Raw genomic sequence first — 19,472 nt, 5'->3', positions numbered from 1 at the left:
CTTTATGTGATTTGATTTTGACTGTTGTCTCCGAGCCATCAATAAATTATTATATTTATTTATTTTATGTTTGCTTACTGTGTCCTAACTTCTTGTTTTGTTTTGTATGCCCAAATAGGCTGCTCTTATGACCTAGTTTGATTATTGGCATCGTTGAATCTGTAATGTCCTGTTGCTAGGTGGTTAGATCTGTTACTAGGTATGTGAGGTCAGGAGTCTGCCCACTCCTCCTGTATGGATTCAGCTCAGGTGGCCAGGTAGATAGACACCAAGTGTGTGGTGTAGGCTCTCACTTAACAGTCCTAGACAGGCATGGGTGATTGGTGTAGGCACAGGCATCTGGCTGCAGCAGGGGGACACACTCTGAGCGAGGCAGGGGGCTGACGGCCGCCTGAGTGTTCAGGAGGAAGGCGTGTCCCTGTTTCCTAGAGCGCATAGGTGGGTGGGTTTCGCAGCTGGACTATGAGCATGTAATGCTGCTGGGTGTAAGGACTGGGGGGCACCTCTTATGGGCCCCTCTTGCAGTTGGCCAAGTGGCATGGGTGGAGCCACCGGTCATCAGGCCCCTGATGTGGGTAGGTGAAGACCCTGCTTAATGGGCAGAGCAGTGTCAAATGTCAAGAAACTATCACTTCCCAGCTGAAACAGTTGAAGTTAGACTTCTGGTATATACCCTGTTGTACTACGGTAATGAGGGCCTACACTGCTGAGATGGGCCCACACAAGTCTATGAAGGGGGAAAGCACTCAAAGTCCATGGATCCCTTATGCCTGTGCCTAGGCAAAGGAGCTGTGCCTACTCTTTGTTCCTGGCTTAGGGAAGCCGGAAGTTTATTTTTTCCTCTGTTTGTTCACTCTCCAAGGCAAGGAGAATGGCTCCAGGCATGTGACAGATCCTACTTCCGGCCCAGGGGACTTGGCAACTGCTGAAGCCAGTCTGGGACCCAGTGCAGAGCAGGGAATGGGGAGGTAAATGGGAGAGAGGTTTTTCCCTAAGGGGGCTGTTTTTGATGCATGTAGTATGCAGGTACTTATCTTTCGCCAATCCGGGACTGCTTCTCTCTCGTTCTGGGTGGCCTTGTAGACTGTTTGGCTCTGGGTCTCTCCTGAGGGCATTTTCCACACCTCCTGAGCACCGCTGCTTGCCTACCTCACTGCTCATCCCCAAGCTGATCAAGCCTGAAGGGCTTAGGCCCTCGCCGGGTCAGGTCTGGCAACTCCTCACTGATTCCGAACCCTCTCCCTCACCCTGCCACTCAGTCCGGTTCCTCAACTCTACCTTTGATATTCAGGGCTCCCAGATTGCCATATATAATCAATTCACTTGTTTTTTCGGGTCTTAGTTGTAAGAGTGTCCACCGGAAGCAGGGACTACTGACTATTGTGCCATCTTGTTCCCACCTCCTCAACCTTCAGGTGTTTCTTTACTTTTTCCTGCTGACTAGCAAGGCGATGAGGTGGGATTCTCAAACCTTTAAAGCATAGTGCTAATGGAGAATAAAACATCGCTACTGATTACTACAATTATAAAAATGTACAGTAAATATTAGATGAACAAATGAAACAAATATTGGCAAACCATGATGCAACTGAGTTGATAATTTGATACAGGGTTAGCTGATCACTTACAAATGAGCATTTACCTTATTAGCCTTTTTAGGGAACTAATGTTTTCTCAAACTTAATGCTTGCCTCAAGAAGAGGTAACATTTACATATTAAATATTAGCCAATACTTTTTAAGTATTATAGAAATGGCTTTGTCTTATAGTAGGTTCTGTAAGAATGTAATTCTGAGGATCCAGGTTTTGCTGAGTCATGGTGGTAGCTGTCAGGAAGAGAGTGACCTCTAGCAGCTTAGAAATGGGACAACCAAGCACAACAAAGGGCAGGGAGACCTTCTGTGCGACAGGACTCTGGTGGGGCTTTTAATGCCACTGTGATGGGTGGAGTGGCAATATTTATATTTACAATTTCTGCCCTTCATAGGAGGCTTTCCTGGATACATTATAATGTTGCTACAGGATCATTTTCATTTTCTTGAAAATGTTTCCCCCTTCAGTAGAGGAAAGACTTTCAGATTTATATCAAGAGTTTTTAACTTCACCAGGAAATATCAGAGTATGTTTTAAAAATTGTTATTTGATTAATAGACAGATTCTCATATATTTCCCTTTTTCTGCATTCATGTAATTTTAAAAATGCTTAGGTAAGTGCTTGATTTTCTGAGTCTAAATGCTTCAAGATTTTTAAAGATACATTTTCATTTTGATGAATTATATACGAGTGTACTATATTCTTCCTATATTTTCTTATTCTGCCAGAAAGAAGTGACATATTTTCACATAGCTCATGATTTCTCTCTCTTCTCCGAAGGTTCATATTGGCTATCTTCCTAACAAGCAAGTCCTTGGCCTCAGTAAGCTTGCGAGGTAAGTATGACTGTGTTTTGAATAGGAAAAAAGGTTTATAGGACCTGCCCCTATACGGTGAAAATCTCATAAGGATTTCTGTCTTCACCAGCACAGATCTATCTAACTTGGAACTCTCATTGCTACTTAAAATATATAGTCGTAGAGGCAAAAGACTCAGAGGCCCTGAAATATAAATGCCCTTTTTGTCTCACTTTCCTATTGCCTGCCTCCACCCCCACCTCCTGTCACTTTTTCCAGGGCACATTCTTGAAGTCTTAACTCACGTCTTTCTCTGTAGAGCCTTCACTGACTGAAGAGGACTCAAGGTTACAGTCAGGTCAGCCCGTCCCCTTAAAGGGCGGTTAGCTAATAGTGAGGGGTGGGAGAGGAAATAGTGGGCAGGGGTCTAACTGCAAGTCACTGTTTGCAGGGACCTCCAGCTTCTATCCTACCTTCCACTGTACTTTGGTACCTCTGGGCATCTCTCTGGGGTCCTGCAGGGCTAGTCAATTCATGTCTAGTTTCTTTGCCTCTGCAGACACAGGGCTGTGCCTTCCTTGACTTTGCTCAGCTGTACTCCAAGACAGTGTTCTCTCCTTTCTTCTATTTCTCTCTTTTCTGTTACAGTTTTCTTTTCCATTCTTTATCCTTGTAAATTTATGCCTTTAAAAATAAATTCCTTTACCACCATTTTTATGTGAGTTTTAGGAAGGAGGGGTGATATACATATGTGGTCATCTGTGTTTGCCTGGAAATCAACTTGAGAGTCAGTGTTTGTATAACCTTGATAGGCCCTACCCTACCCACCAATATTTTATTGCCTCTAAGTATCCCTTTTTGTTGTAATTTCTTTGTATAGACTTAGTATGTCCTGTGTGATAGGGAAATATTGGTAGAGGTGTGTGTGTGTATGTGAGTGTGCATATGTTGAGTGAGTGTTAAAAACAAAATGAAGGGATAGGCACTGAACATAGAGTCAAGGGTCCTCCAGCCCTGTTTTTATTTTTTAAATAAATCAAGCTAAGTTTGAATAACTTGATAGAGGTTATAGTGATTTAATTAAAATTGGAACAATTGACTCTTTGCGACCAACTGACTATTCTGTGGTCCTGATGTGATCCTGCTGTTTTTCCATTTGGACATGGCATTCATCACGATCCTGCAGTGGTGGTCCTGATCTTTTTCAGTTCTCTCTTGGAATCTGTAAATACTGCAGCAAGCTGACAGCTGACCTCCACAGCTGTTCTTTTACTTTGTTTTCACTTCAACTTTCTCATTCATTTCCTCCAGGAATTGAGGAGAAAGTGAGTAGAAGAGAGAAATTTAACTTCTTCAGTTTCCAACCTCATTCTGTCCAGCAACCTTACCACCAGACAGGCACCATGAAAGGATAATATTATATGGTGGCTGTGATTGCTTCACTGGCTTCTTTCTGTGATCTGTACCCAGTGGCAGTGCCAAGGGGTGGCTTAGAAATGGGTTGCGGTGGTGGTGATGACGGAGTAATTAATCCTGCTAGAATTACTGTTAGCACCTCTTTCCCCAATAATTTACTCCTAAATAATAATAAATAAAATCTTTTTCATATCAACTGTGAGTAAAAGTGTCCTTACTAAAATTTGTTATTCTTACTGTTTATTAATATAGTCTAAGTAGAAACAGTGTGCTTGCTGTGCAAATAGCTTTAGGCCTAGTCCCCTGGTGCTCCCCTTTCTAGCAAGCTTGCCAGCACACCTTTGCCATATAGAAATTCTGACACTGCTGATGCCTGTCCTTATGTAAAAGGTGTATTGGGTAGTTTCCATGTTGTATTTATTATTCCATATTAGACCTTCTCTAGAAGACCACAGAGCCCCTGGGTGGCACAGTCAAGTGCTCAGCTGCTAGTTGAAAGCTTGGCAGTTCGAAACCACCCAGTGGTGCCTTGGAAGAAAGCCTGACAATATACTTCTGAAAAATTGGCCACTGAAAACCCTATGGAACATAGTTTACGGTGACACACATGGGGTAGCCATGAGTCAGAATCAACGCCACAGCAACTGCTTTGGTTTTTTTCTGGTAGAAGACCATGCTGTGTATACAATGGGTAACACTTTATGGGAAATGGATTGTAGAGTGATCCAATGAGATCATGAAATAAACGGCAACTCCCAAGTAGAAGGGAATAATCTTTGGCTACAGGAAAGAAAAGATCTCAAGTAATTCAGCTTTATGAAACAATACAAAGAAGTTGATTATTGGATTGGGAATTTGACCTTCCACTAATAGGATTAACACTTAAAAAAAAAAAAAAAAGTGGAGCACTAAAACCAAAGAACTGAGTGTACGTCAGATATTTTGTAAAAAAAATTGAAGAAAGAGTCTATTAAATGAACTGCTTATTCCTCATAAGAAGAAAGACTATTTAGGGAATGAAGATTAAAAATCAAAGAAAGCTGAATGTCTTGGCAAAACTTCGATGTTCATTTTAATCTTGTATGTGAAGTTTACTATATGCTTGACTTTAAACGAATGACCTTTCAGTGCCAGTGAAGTCAAATATCAAACAGTAGAGCCTTAAGTAGCAAGAAAATGCCAGAAGTGAGTTGATCTGGTTCAACTTAGTAGAATTCTAGAGTAAACTTCAATTGAATAGAAATTCCTTTTGTTGCTGAAAATCCATTTAATATGTGTTAGTTTTCTTGCCTTAGAATAATGGAGTGAACATAATTAAATCTTGAATTTAGAACTGTAGAGCCTTGGGTAGCCACAGTTAATCTCTTTATTGAGTACCTACTGTGAAACGGCACTGTGCCAGCTCCTGTGTCACCTGGAGAGAAGTAGGACACAGCCACTACCCTCAAGGAGGACCAACAGTACAGGCAGCAAGAAAGTGCCACAGTAATGCCTAATTGGGAGCTCCCAGTTCAGAGGAGTCAAGATGGCTGCCACCAGACAGTGTTAAAGAGACCCACAGGTGGAGGGATGAGCAGAATTCTAAAAGGGAGAAATTCCTCTGTTGTTGTGTGCCGTCGAGTAGATTCCGACTTATATTGACCCTTTAGGACAGAGTAGAACTGCCCCATAGGGTTTTCTAGGCTATAGTCTTCATGGATGCACATTACCAGGTTTTTTCTCCTACTGAGTGGTTGGTGGATTTGAACCCTCCACTTTTTGGTTAGCAGTTAGCAGCCGAGCGTTTAACTATTATGCCACCAGGACTTCTCTGAGTTAGTTAGTGAATAAGCAAAGGCAAATAAGAGGGTAGGAGCAAGGCATATCCCAGTGGATAGGGACTAGGTTGAATGATGGCAGTAAGGGATTTAGGCAGGGGTGACTGGGAGATAGAAATGAGAGTGGTCATTAGATTACAGAGGGAACATTCCTACCCCACCCCTATCTATTATAAAAGTAATATACTCACCAGTTAAACTTTAAATACAAGTGAGTGAGTAAAGTGAAAGTTTTTCTTTCCTATTTCCATTTCCCAAAGTTAAAACTGGAGATCTTTTTCATTATCCTCCTGGAAAATTTCTATGCAAACACAAACATATAGCTCTTTAAAACTAGCAGAACAAAAAAAATGGGAGAGCACACCCTCTATTCTGTACTACAACATGCTTTCTTTTTTTTTAGTTTAAAATACTATGAAATTCTTTCAACACCTTTCAGCCCAAAAAGTCCAAGTTCCTTTTAATGGTTACATAGTATCTTTCATTAATTAGCATAATTCATTCAACCAGCCTTTGATATAGATAAATAGAGTTTGCAGTTTGAGACTATTGCCGAAAAAGAAAAAAAAATACTTCGGTGAATATCTTTTTACATATTATCTCTGCATACTTTTTAATCTTACCTGTAAGATAAATTAAGGAGCCCTTCGGTTAAGTGCTTGGCTGCTAACCCAAAGGTCAGTGGTTGGAACCCACCAGCCACTCCGAGGGAAAAAGATGTGGCAGTCTGCTTGATAAAGATTACAGCCTTGGAAACCCTATGGGGCAGTTCTGCTCTGTACTATAGGGTCACTATGAATCGGAATTGACTTGACGGCAGTGGGTTTTGTTTTGGTTTTGTAAAATAGTAGAACGGAACCTGCTGGGTTAAGGGTAGATGGATTTTTTATATTACCAAATCGCCCTCCACAAAGATCATACCAATTTAAACTCTAATAGCAGATAAAGATTGTGTGTGTCACCACATTTTTGCCAACACTGAATTTCATCACACTTTGAAATCTTTGCCAAACTGATAAATGAAGAATGATATTTATTGTCTTAATTTGCATTTGTTTAGTAGAGTGAAGTTGAATCTTTTCAGAAAATGTCTTGTTCCTAGCCTTTGGTAATTTTTCCATTGGGTTACTTGTCTTTTTATTACTGATTTGCACGGGCTCTTTGGAGGTGAAAGTAGTCAGGTCAGGTGCTGCAAATAATTTTTCCGAGCTTGTCATTTGTCTTTTGATTTTGTTTTATAGTAGTATTTCTTGCTAAAGAGGTTTAAAACTTTTATGTAATCACAAATTCATTGTTTTTAGTTCTTTCATGGCCTCATTTTTCTATTTAAATCTTTGTTGCATCTGCAGTATATTTTGGGAAAGGAGTGAGACCCACTAACCTCCTGCAGCACCCCACTTCTATCTGTTACTATGCTGCCTTCTTGCTGTCCTTGCTGCCTGCCGCCGTCTGTCGGGCCTTTCTTATCTTTCTCCTGGATTAAGTGTTAGACTCCTAAATCCGTCCTGCCTCTAATCTCCAAATGTGCCCTCATGCTGCTAGGATGTTTTCTTTTAAATTGTGGATTTGATCACATTGCTGCTTATATCTTAAAAGCTGTAAGGATAAAGTTCGAACTCCTTACTTGAGCAGGCAAGTCTCACTGATCTGGCTCCATCTGTTCCTATTCATCCCATGCCCTTTGCTCTATCACACTTGAGAATTTGCAGCCTGGTGTCGAGTATAGTCAAGTTATATGAAGTCATCAAAAATACTCTTTAAGATTTGCAGTGGTTAAATGATACCATCCATGGGTTCTTCCTGCAAGAGTGTCACCAGATTACTTTTCTAGTTGTCAGAAGGAAGAAGAGAGAGAAAACATGCTACATAAAGCAAAAGAGAAAACGGACGACCTGGCATAGGATCGATGTTATAAGACCAGTAAATAACTATTTAAATAAAGTTGTTAAAACCAGTATCCAACCATGGCCCCATTATAATTAAAAAAAAAAAAAAAATCACTAAAATTAAAAATAAGAAGCAAGGTAGAACATGCTTCAAACACAAAATGTTTTAAAATAAAATTTTTAAAAGGTGGAGGGAGAGAGAAAATGAACCAAGAATTAGAAAACATGGATAAACTCATAACTATTAGAAAAAGTAAAATTAATGTTGGTGGAGGGGAGAGAAGGGCTCAACCCAGGCAATTTTATACGTATTCTTTCAAACTTTAAAGTGACTGCTAATTCCCATATTGTATGAATAATTCAAGAACATAGAAAAACCTGGAAAGCTACACTATTAATTTGATGAAGCTGCCTATTCCTAATAATAAAGCCTGACAATTTTAAGAGAAATAAAGACTATTCTCAGTTAGAGATGTAGTTGTAAAAATACTAAATGCTAAAAAACCCAATCCAACAGGCTGGTGGAAGTACTATTTTCATCATGGCCCGGGGAAGTTTACTTCAAGAATACAGGAATGGTTTAAATTATAATCTATGACAACTACTGAATTCTAGGAGTATGGTGAACTAGATGCTAAATGACATCCCTCATAGTACAGAATACCAAGATAAGATGTGTGTGACCATTTAACACACTAGCAGAAAACATAAGGCAGTTCCAGTGAGAATCCTCTGGAATTAGCCAATGCTAGAGCCAAAGTCTAGGCCCTGGCCTCCCAGCCTTACCCTTAGTCAAGGGAGATACCTATTAGCCTTGTTTTGGGGAGAGCACGAAAAAGAATCCATAGGCATGAATTCACAAGGGTTTGGGGTCAAAATTCACATTACTTGTGTGGTCCTCAAAAAATCCAAGATGATAATTTAGTTTAAAATGGCTCTCAATAATAATAATAATAATTAATAAATAAAAATATAACGGCTCCAAGTAAGTAGTCCTTCCAGGCATCTAGCAGATACAAGCCCATGTTCTCTGAAAAAAATGCACTTTATTTACGGTCTTCAAAAAATTTGCACAAGTAAAGTCCAAGGAACATGAGATCACCAAAAGTAAAAGAAAACAAGGCACCATGAGTCAGAGTCAGCTGAAAGAAATGGACAAAGAATGGATACTGGAGTTACCTGAGACAGACTATAAAACAAGTGTATTAAAAAAAATAAGACTATTGAAAGTTTGACCAAGGAATAAGAAACTTCCAGAATTGACCATGCGGATCTGAAAAAAGAACCAAATATAACTTATCAAAATAAATAAGTGAAGCAAAAACCCAGTACTCTAAATAGCAGACTAGGCACGCTGAAAATAGTGAACTGAAAGAAAGATCTGAAGAAATTGCATACACTGCAGCAGAGAGAAACAAGTGGAAAAAAATGAGAATTTAAGAGACATGGACAACTAATATGCATTTAGTTTGAATTCCTGGAGATAAGAGAGGCAATGGGAAGGATGTAACATCAGAGAAAATAATGGCGGGAAAAATTTTTCAGAACACATGAAAAATATCAGTCATATTCAGGAAGCCTAATGAATCCCAAGCAGGACAAATAAAATTAAATCCCCACCTAGACACAACATAGTAAACAGCAGAATGTTGCTGTTCATTGTTGTCAAGTTGGCCCACAATTCATGGCAACCCCCAACCCCATATGTTACAGAGTAGAACTGCTCCATAGAGTTTTTCTGGCTGTAATCTTTATGGAAATAGATTGCCAAAAGAACACCACCACCACCAAAAAAAAAAAAAAAAAAACCCCAAACCTGCTGCCATCAAGTCGATTCCAACTCATAGTGACCCTATAGAACAGAGCAGAACTGCTCCATAGGGTTTCCAAGGAGCGACTGGTAGATTCAAACTGCCAACCTTTTGGTTCGCGGCTGAGCTCTTAACCATTGTGCCGAAATACACATACTGAAATATCTTAAAAGCAGCCACAGAGAAAGTATCAGTTACCTGCAAGGAAATCACAATTAGACTGACAACTGTTTCCCCGACAGCAATATTGAAAAGCAGAAAACAGATAAATTTTAGTGTTAGCCTAGAATTCTATTCCCAACAAATACCTCTCAACAAATTATCTTTTAAGAATGAGGGTGAAATAAAGATTTTTAAAAAATAAATTCAGGGAAACCATATGATTAAAGCTGAAAAGATAAAATAAGTCCAACGCCTACTCCTGACTAGAAAAAGAAAAGAAAACCAATAAACTAGGAATAAGAAATTATAAATTCCATGAGCATAAGGACCGTGTTCACCACATAATTATATTCATAGCAGGCACTCAGTACACATCTGCATGACTAATCCTCCTTTGGCATGAGGGTGGCTATCTACTGCAAACAGGCAAGCACTGTGGCAGTGGTAAAATATTAGAGGCATTCCTGTTAAACTCTGGAGCAAAGCAGGGATGCTCAATATCACCACTGTTGTCTAATAGTGTACCCGAAATTCTACTTGAGAAAAAGAAATGAATATCAGAGGAAATACATTACGATTTTTTTTTTTTTTTGATTGATGTTATCTGCCTACTCGTATAGGCAGTGGTGGTTCAGTGATAGAATTCTCTCCTTCCATGTGGGAGACCCAGGCTGGATTCCCAACCAATGCGCCTCAAGCACAGCCACCACTTATCTGTCAGTGGAGGCTTGTGTGTTGCTGTGATGCTGAACAAGTTTCAGTGGAGCATCCAGACTAAGACTAGGAAGAAAGCCCTGGTGACCTTCAAAAAATCAGGCAGTAAAAACCCTGTGGATCGTAACGGTCTGATCTGATTGTGCATGGGGTCACCATGAGTTGGGGGCTGACTTCATGGCAGCTCACAACAAGAAGCCTACTTGTATAACAGAAAGTAATTACCTGAAAAAAGATCAGAAGTAATGTACACAGAAATTTGACCCAACAATAAATATGACACATTTTGTATCTAAGGGCTTAGAAACCATCCATTCTGTTTTTTTTGTTGTTGTTGCTGTTGTTCAAAATAAAAACACATAATTGTACTCCTTTGATACTTTATTGCATACCAACTGGGAGCACAAAGAAGATTCAGAATGGCTCTGCCTTCAGGAAGCTCTCAGTTAAGTGGTAAAGAGGGTGGCGTACTTGTTACTGACTTCGTTGGCTATAACAGGAATAAAGGAGCAGTTTTCAGTTTTATCTGAGGGGAATAGTGGAGGGAAGAGCCAGAAAATGCCTCACAGGGGAGATGATCCCTAAACCGAGTCCCAGTTCATGACTTCAAGGCCACATTTTAAAGAAAATGCCCTCAATGTCCTGGCAGTATAAAATTTACTAGCCAGTGAAATGTGAATTGTCATCCTCAAATGGGTAATTCTCAGGGCCATTTTTACATTTCACAACTGGAGTTAGAGATGTTCAAAGGGGAAACTTTGGCACGTGACAGACTGTGGGATAAGCTGAGATCAGGTGACTTTTATTCTGAGGGTTGACCATATTGAATACTCACAGAACCTATCTTACAAAGAGATGTCTGAGGAGTCTGTAGTCAGTTCTAATCTGATTATTCTAATAGGTTGAGTTGCTGTAGTAGTTGAGGGTGGTCTGCTATTGACAAAGTCTTTTTATTTTTAACTTGAACTTTAAGCTCTGATTAAACAATATGATTCATTAGAACAGGAGACTTGCTTTAAAACTAATCACTTGGGAGCTTTAAAATTTTGTTACTTATTTCTAATTGTGTAAGTGATTTTTACACTTGGAGAGTTTTAAAATCTCTCTCTTTGGGGACACGAGGAAGCACCACTAGGTGTGGTGGTTGGTGGTCTCCTTTAGGTCTTCTCTCATTTACCTGTGGCTCTTATGTCTGTCTGTCCTCTTCAGGAATAATAAGCATTAATTCTCCACCCTCACCCCAGAATTGCTTCAACAAAGTTTTTGTCTCATGAGGAAGCCTTACAGGGTTTGCTTCAATTTATGATTAACTAAAACTATTCTTTTCTTTCCTAGGATTGTAGAAATCTATAGTAGAAGATTACAAGGTAAACTTTTAAAATCCTTATTTTTCTTTTATAAAAGTGTTTTTGTCTTATATAAAAAGTATTTTTTTCTTTTCTTATTACAAGTATACTAACATGCCTTATAAAAATTAAAAATAGGAATATAAAAGTCTTCTATGTATCAAGCCCCCAAAATAAATCAGTTATATTTGCACATTCCTCTACATTTCTTCTATGCATATACCAACATTTAAAAATCAATTAATTTTTATTATATTTAAACACAAACGGGCTCAAATTATACATACCGGGTTACGCTTTCTTCTTTCCCTACTTTTTTTCACTCAGCAAATCTTAAACACGTTTTCGCACATACACAAAACTACCTCATTCATTCTGATGGCTGTTCAACATTCCTTCGTATGGCTGTGCCTCAACTTGATTTAACCAGTCCCTGCTCTGATAGACATTTGAGGATGTTGTCAGCTTTGAGGGGGTACGATGCTGCAGTAAACACTCTTGTCTGTATTCAAAGACAAGTTGTTTTGTTCAGCATAGGAGCTGCATTATTTAGGTTAAATGGTTTTCACCATTGCTGCAAGTACAATTTAATAATTGGACTTTAGCCTCTTAATCCCGTTTCAGGCTATTTATTTATTTGCTGTACTTTACCTCCCTGGAGGTGCTTGTTACCAATATTCTGTTGGTTTTATTGCACGCATAAGAAACAATTGCCATTCTAATCCCTTCCTCCAACTGATGCTGACATCTCTTCAGCACCTGCACTGCACCTGAAGATACAGGTGGGGACCTGAACAGAGGCCTCCTTTTGGCCCAGTCAGTAGACAAAGCAAACTGGTAAAAGCTGGTGGGTCTTGGGTATTAAATGTCACAGAAGTCAGCTTTTTAAGATTTCAAATATCCTAGACTTGAAAAAACGAAAAAGCGTTTTCAGGCATCTGTCTGTGTCAGAAGGAGCCCTTGTGGCGTAATGGTTAAGCTCTCGGCTGCTAACCAAAAGGTCGTCGGTTCAAACCCACCAGGTGCTTGTGGGAGAAAGATGTGGCAGTCTGCTTCCATAAAGATTGCAGCCTTGGAAGCCCTATGGGGCGGTTCTACTCTGTCCCATAGCATTGCTGTGAGTCGGAATCAACTCGATGGCAATGGATTTGGTTTTCTTTGGTTTGGTCTGTGTGAGACTTGTGCACTAAGCTCCTTGTCGCATCCACAGTTCAGGAGCGCCTTACGAAACAAATAGCCGTGGCCATCACAGAAGCCTTGCAACCTGCTGGAGTTGGGGTGGTGGTTGAAGCAACGTAAGTCTGTACCTGTCTCCAGTAATGTCATACTGGTGCAGGAAAAATGATCTTGATATTTAGTGCTGCACCCTTTTTCTAGCAGTGGGTGATGCTACCCAATTGACGCCATCACTGTTGGTTTCTGTCTCTGAGAGTAAAGTCCTTTTACCTTTAATTTATGGTGGGACTTATGTAGGAAGCAGGGCATGGGAGACTTTTGTGTGTATGTTGCGGGGGTCGTGTGGAGGTGTAGGGAGTCTTAAGCTTCGGTGCAGTAGTTTGCACAACCAGTAGTGTTATATGTCTTCTCTTGGTTTCTTTAGCTCTTTATCGTTCCAAGCCAAGTTTTTGTAATATTTTTTCATACATTTAAAAAATAAACTAGAGAAAACTAAGAATTGGTACAAAGACCAAGTGAAGAAACTTCTTTAAGCTAGAATGAATTATGAGAATTGCACACGTCCTGTGGGCAAAGTTTCCGTCCATTCTACCGGTGTGGCATGAGCTCTGTCCTGGATATGTTGTCTGACTTCACCAGGTTGCCAACCGAGACTCACTGTGATCACCATTATGGAGACTCTGCCTGGCAAGGCCAGCACACTTGAATATTCTCTGAACACCTAAGCTAGCATCATACTGTTTTGGCAATGAAGGTGAATCAAGTGAATTTCCTTTTATTTAGAAATTATGTATCTCTGTAAATACTTTATGTCATTTTCACCCAGGATGAAAATTCCATGTTTTCCCTTCTGCTGGATGCATTAAGGACTTAACCACTGAAAAGAATAAGACAAAGAAAAGTTAAAAAAAAAAAAAAAAAATCAGATCCAATTTGTCTAAGAAGTGTGATATTTTGACACATTTGGTAACTGTAAAATGAAATGAATGTTTTGGCCTGCTTTTTGTTTTAAAAACCAAACCAGCACCTGTCTACTCCTTAAACCACCTTTGCTGTCTTGTTTTGTAGACACATGTGTATGGTAATGCGAGGGGTACAGAAAATGAACAGCAAAACCGTGACCAGCACGATGCTGGGCGTGTTCCGGGAAGACCCAAAGACTCGGGAAGAGTTTCTAACTCTCATTAGGAGCTGAACTGCAGCGTGGGCCATGTGCTTTGCAGATCCAACTGCTAGTGGCATTGTTTGTCTGGTCTTAATTGTTTGTACATTCCATTTTTAGTTGTTACAGATGTGAACTTTATTCCTTGTCACTAATTGTGTTTAAGAATTATTTATAGCAAGTCAAATAAAAATAATTTATAAAGGGGTGAGCCCTCTACTTTATTCTTGCCAGTTTTAGTGTTGACGTTAAAGTGAACTGCAATAGCGTAAGTTCTGTGCACAAAACCACTGCCATTCCGATAACCTGAGGGTGCTGGGAAAGGAGAAGAATTAATGTATTTGATTGCAATAGTGTGGTAATTTGACACTTAGGCATAGGAGTGTTGGGAATGGGCGAGAGCTCTAGCCGTTACACTGTTTTGTCCTTTCCAAACAAAAAAGTGCTGAAAATAATTTATGTACAGTGTGCAACATTGCTCTGTGAATCAAGTCCAACCGGCTCTACTGTAATCATGTTTACTAAACCACCAGTGATGATTTTTTAAAACATATATTTATTTTTTAAATACCAAGTTGTAATGTTAGTCACCAATGGAAAGTGGTGGAATAGCCGTACTTTGGGTTTTACCGTGAGTTAAAAAGGCACATTTCTACCTTTTATTCTTTCTTAGCTCATGTACAGGAAATTAGTTCCTGGAGTTGTTTATGGTGTATTCTCATGTCAACATACAGGGATTTAGACATTTAACTCTCTGTGCCTTGATGGGAACATCACACCATTCAGAGTGTAGGTACTTTTGCCTTTCTTTGAAAGCCATTAGTTTATAAGACTTAGTACTGACATTGCAAATAACTAGTCCTCACAGTTTTACCTTCAGAATTTCCTTGGGTGTTTACTTTGCGTGTTCCATGTAGATGCCTCAGAACATTTTTTAAAATCTTGTCACATATTTTTCTAAATATTTCCAGAAATTTTTAAGGGTGTCCATCATTTTGGGGTCTGCCGAACCATAGCTTCCATGAACATGAGAGAATATAGAATGAACTAATTGTAGACTGCATTTTGAGAGTTGTCTACTGTTCTATGAAAGCTGTATTGTTGGTGTTTGTGAAAATGTACCAGGAAACCTATGGTACTGGTTTTCCATGTGGTCCCTGTGGGTTTAGTCTTCAGTGTAACTCTGTACAGGTGATATAGGTATTTTAGTCTAGGAAGCTGTTGCCTTATTACTGATTATCATAAAATTTCCTTCACTGGGGCAGTGTGGGCCAAATTAAAACAAAACAAAACAGCTCTTGCAAAAGTACAAATACAGTAATTCCACAGGGAAGTCTCTTATTTGGTCAACATAGTACTCTTCAGATTTATCCCATTACCTTAAGAAGAATTGATTTAACTTTGGAAGTTCTGTTAAGTCTTACCTTTGCCACTTTGATGTCATTTGGCTTATGATGGGGCAAGATGGCAGAGGTGTCTTTGTTTTTGGTTTTTAATTCTTCCCTACTTCTAATATTTTCTAGCCTTTTCTATATTTGGAATTTGTAGAGTATTGGTTGATTCTGAGTTCTTCTTTAAATTGAACATGGTATAAATGTTATCCTGCATAATATTTAAACATATAAGTAAAAACAGATGTGACTTAGAGGACCAAAGAAATTGTTAGCTATAAATTTATCTTTCTGAGATCATTTATATTCCTTTTTAATGACTCTTTTGTTCTGACATTTCCTAGAAGTCTTCTCATAAAGATCTAATGTATTTGCAGTCTGTTCTCTTATTGGTTGCAAAGTAATTACCTTATTTATTTTACTGTGGTCTGTAGTACTTCAAAATTACCTTTTCATATTCATGACCTTGAGTCATTTTTTTGAGATTTTTAGAAATTTAATGTATTTAAATACACTGTTCGATTAAATTGTTTGAATTTTATGTATGTGTATGTATGTTCCTGAAGTTGGTTCTGTTTAAATTATTAAAGTGCTGTCACTTTGTTCTTGTGAAAGTCGTTTCTTTTTGAGCCACCAGTATACATATCTCAATTAACCTGGTTATTTTAACTTTATTCTGTTTTTGCAAAGATACCAATCATAAGGGCTCCTCACAGCCATCAAGCTATTAGAATATGCATCCCAGTGTCCATGCAGATCAGTCTCGGGCTCTGACAGTTTCTCTGGCTTGGTCTGGGTGTTACTCTCCTCACCTTCTGGTCAGTAGCGGGAAGGGAAGATCTGGAAGAGTGAGGAAGCTGAGTGGCCCTTGGATCCTTGCTTGTCCAAGGCCTGTTATAGTACCTGCAGCCTCCTGGAAAGTGGTACTGCTGTGGCAACTGTTGGGGAAGGAGGAGTGCGCCAGGGCAGGGAGCCGGGCAGTGCAGGCAGAGGATGAGGCTTTCCTTCTCCCACTAGGGAAGAGAGAGGCACAGCAAAACTTCCAAGTAGGTGCAGTAGGTTTTGCTGCCTCTTTTCTGTCTTGTGTCAGTGACCTTGTCCTTCTCTCTGCTGGGCGGTCATCTCCTCTCTTCCCTGCTGCATTGAGGCAGAGGCCCTTGCTGGTTGTCAGTGTGTCCATGTGTTAGTCCACTGTAGTGGCCTGCTGCTCCCTGGAGGACCCTGTGGATTATTGGGTAGTAAATCCAATCACCCAAACTAGGAATGCTTGCCAGCATAAGACATCCCTAAAACCACTATTCACAGGTTTCAATAAGACAATGAGCTGCTCAGCTAAACTCACGTTGCTGCTGCTGGGCTTTTTAATTGATATAGATTGGCCAAGTTCTTTGTTTTGTCACTTAGTGGAAGAGCAGTTGCAGACACTAAAGGTTGTAAAGAAGGCTTTCCACCAACACAAAACACCTGATTCACCATGGTGGGCTTGGGCCTTCCTGCTGCTGTTGAGCAGAAGAGGAAGTCCCAGTAGACGAGTTCAGCTTCCTCACTCTCACCACAGATCTCCCCTTCCCATCACTGAGGGGGCTGAGGAGAGTAAGACCCAAAGAGAAATACCTGACAGTCCCAACCCTCCCTGAGGCAGCACTTGCTTTATTTTCATTTTCATTTTAGTTTTTATTATGGGAAAAATAATGCATGTACAACAGTCGAGAGACTAGCATAATGAACCCTCACAATTCTTCACCCAGCTTCAACAATTCCAAACTCATGGCCATCTTGTTTCCTCTCTCCCATCTCCACTGGCTTATTTCAAAGTAAATCCCAGACAGCATTTTACCCAAAAATATTCCAGACGATGTGAAAGAAGGGAATGCATGTAAAAAAATAACTAAATGCCATTATCACACAAAAAATAACTCTATGATATCCAATATCAAGTCAGCATTTAATTTCCCCTTTTTGTCTCATAATTTTTTTTTTCTTTTTTTTTTTTACAGTTTATTTGAATCAAGGTGCAATGATCTGTTCTTAAATCTCTTTAAAGTTACAGAATCAACTCGCTCACTCATATTTTCCTTACACTTTATTTGGACATTTGCTTTTGGAGAAGTCCTGTGTTTACTGCAAGAAATGTCCAATTGCTGGCATGTCTGTGGCTCCCCAGATGAGTGAAACTTCAGCTAAGCAGATGAGAGAAGGGTTGTTCTCCGCCTCAGCACTTCTCTGCATCCTTAAACTCCCACCCAGGCCTGTCTGGTACCTGCCCTGGCCTTCATCTTGGACACAGCTCTCTTCTGTCTTTCATAACTCAGAGCCAGCCTCCCAGGAACTGAAAAGAGTTCATTCCTTTTTCCTGGGTCTGTCCTTTCTGGACAGGCTTCAGTTTTAAAACATTTACCACATGGCTTACTTGACTTCAGCCTGGTAGACTCCTTAGCTGCCAAGATTTTGGTTAAGGTGGAGGAGTTATTACAGGACTGGAAACAGTGAATCTGACAAAAACTTGACATCACTCTGAGGGCCAGTCCCTGGGCAATTCCAAGGTTTGAGTTGGATGCAGGAGTACTTGGGTTTTCCCCACCCCCTGGCTTCTTCCACTACATTTCCAGGACCCTCTGAATAAGAATACCAGACTCTGGCCCATCTGGAATGGCGAAGGGAAGTGACACACCAGTCCTGTTTTTAAGCAGCTTCTTTTATTCCCTCCCTTATGGTGTAGCTGGAAACCCTGGTGGTGCAGTGGTTAACAGCTACAGCTGCTAATGAAAAAGGTCAGCACTTCGAATCCACCAGGCGCTCCTTTGAAACCCTAGGGGGCAGTTCTACTCTGTCTCATAGGATTGCTATGAGTCGGAATCAACAGCAACGGGTTTGGTTGGTTGGTTGTTTTTTTTATTGGTGTAGCTATGACTTGTTTACAAGTCCTGTTGGGATAATATCTATCACAGGCATGACACAGCCCTAATGCGTCTATTCACTTTTCCTCTGATTTGACAGTTGACATGGTTTGACTGTCGGTGAGCACTGTGAGCCTGTGTTAAGGGAATCCTCTGAAGAAATGCCTGGCTCGTGGGAAGCCTTCCTGAGGCTGCCGCACTTAAAGCTGATTTTCTCCTGATTTTAGGATATGGGTTTCTTCTCTCTCCTTTTCCTGGCTCCTTTCACATTTGAAAATGCACTGAACAAATAGACTACCTGAAATTTTTTTTTCAGATTTGTCTTTGTGTGGCATTTCACAGTATACATCTCTGAATACTAATCTTTACAGGCATATTCTGTCTTGACTAGTAACTTTCTTTATGGAGATTTTTCTTTTTGCAGGGCCATTTTGTTCTAAGATTTAGGGATAAATTGAATAGAAAATTAAAAAGCTAGTAAATAAATGTAGCCCTGATGGCGAGGTGGTTAAGAGCTCAGGCTGCTAACCAAAAGGTTGGCAGTTCCAGTCCACCAGCTGCTCCTTGGAAAAACCTATGGGGCAGTTCTACTCTGCCCTATAGGGTCGCTGTGAGTTGGAATTGACTTGACGGCACACCACAACAACAGTGAATAAATATCAATTTAAAACCATTCTGACGGGCAGAGACCACAGGATTATCTTATCTTGGTCATTTGGAAAGTGCCTTTAATCAAGGACCACTCATCTCAGAGCAAAATTTCTCACTTAGAGTCTCATTTCTTCCTATTCCTGAAAGTCAATTCACCTGTGAGTAGGGAGCAGGTGAACTTAAAAACCTTATCCAAATCTTATCTGACTGTCTATGCACGAGGAGAGTGACTTCTTATGTCAATGCTTGAACATTTTGTTAACAGAACTTCCATATAAATTTGTTATTATTGTTAGATGCTGTCAAGTCGGCTCTGACTCATAGTGACTCCATGTATAACAGGATGACACGTTGCCTGTTGCTGTGCCATCCTCACAATAGTAGGTATGTTTGAGCCCATTGTTGCAGCCACTGTGTCAGTTCATCTTGTGAAGGGTCTTCCTCTTTTTCAGTGGTGGCACAACGGTTAAGTCATTGGCTGCTAACGGAAAGCTTGGTGGTTCAAACCAACCCAGTGGCTCCATGAGAGAAAGACCTGGTGATCTGCTTCCGTAAAGATAACAGCCTAGAAAACCCTATGGGGCATTTCTACACTGTCACATAGGGTCACTACAAGTTGAAAATCAACTTGATGACACAGAACAACATCCTA

General features: G+C 40.1%; 1 protein-coding gene across 2 annotated transcripts in view; it reads left to right on the top strand.

Annotated features, from left to right (window-relative positions):
* Nucleotides 1-19,201, top strand: part of GCH1 (GTP cyclohydrolase 1) — a 75,288-nt gene extending 56,087 nt beyond the window's left edge. Inside the window, exons 3-6 of one of the 2 annotated variants that reach the window (XM_004370881.2) lie at nucleotides 2,375-2,430; nucleotides 11,533-11,564; nucleotides 12,754-12,838; nucleotides 13,788-19,201. In XM_004370881.2, coding sequence (XP_004370938.1) covers nucleotides 2,375-2,430; nucleotides 11,533-11,564; nucleotides 12,754-12,838; nucleotides 13,788-13,914 — 300 coding nt within the window. In that variant the 3' untranslated portion in view covers nucleotides 13,915-19,201. Of the gene's footprint in view, nucleotides 1-2,374; nucleotides 2,431-11,532; nucleotides 11,565-12,753; nucleotides 12,839-13,545; nucleotides 13,655-13,787 lie in introns of those variants that run through there. The other variant, XM_023726206.1, reaches the window with a different exon arrangement.
* Nucleotides 19,202-19,472: the final 271 nt, after the last annotated feature.

This window comes from Trichechus manatus, unplaced genomic scaffold (genome assembly GCF_000243295.1).
Source record: "Trichechus manatus latirostris isolate Lorelei unplaced genomic scaffold, TriManLat1.0 scaffold00010, whole genome shotgun sequence".
NCBI lineage: Eukaryota > Metazoa > Chordata > Mammalia > Sirenia > Trichechidae > Trichechus > Trichechus manatus.
This window is presented reverse-complemented; position numbering and strand designations above follow the sequence as displayed.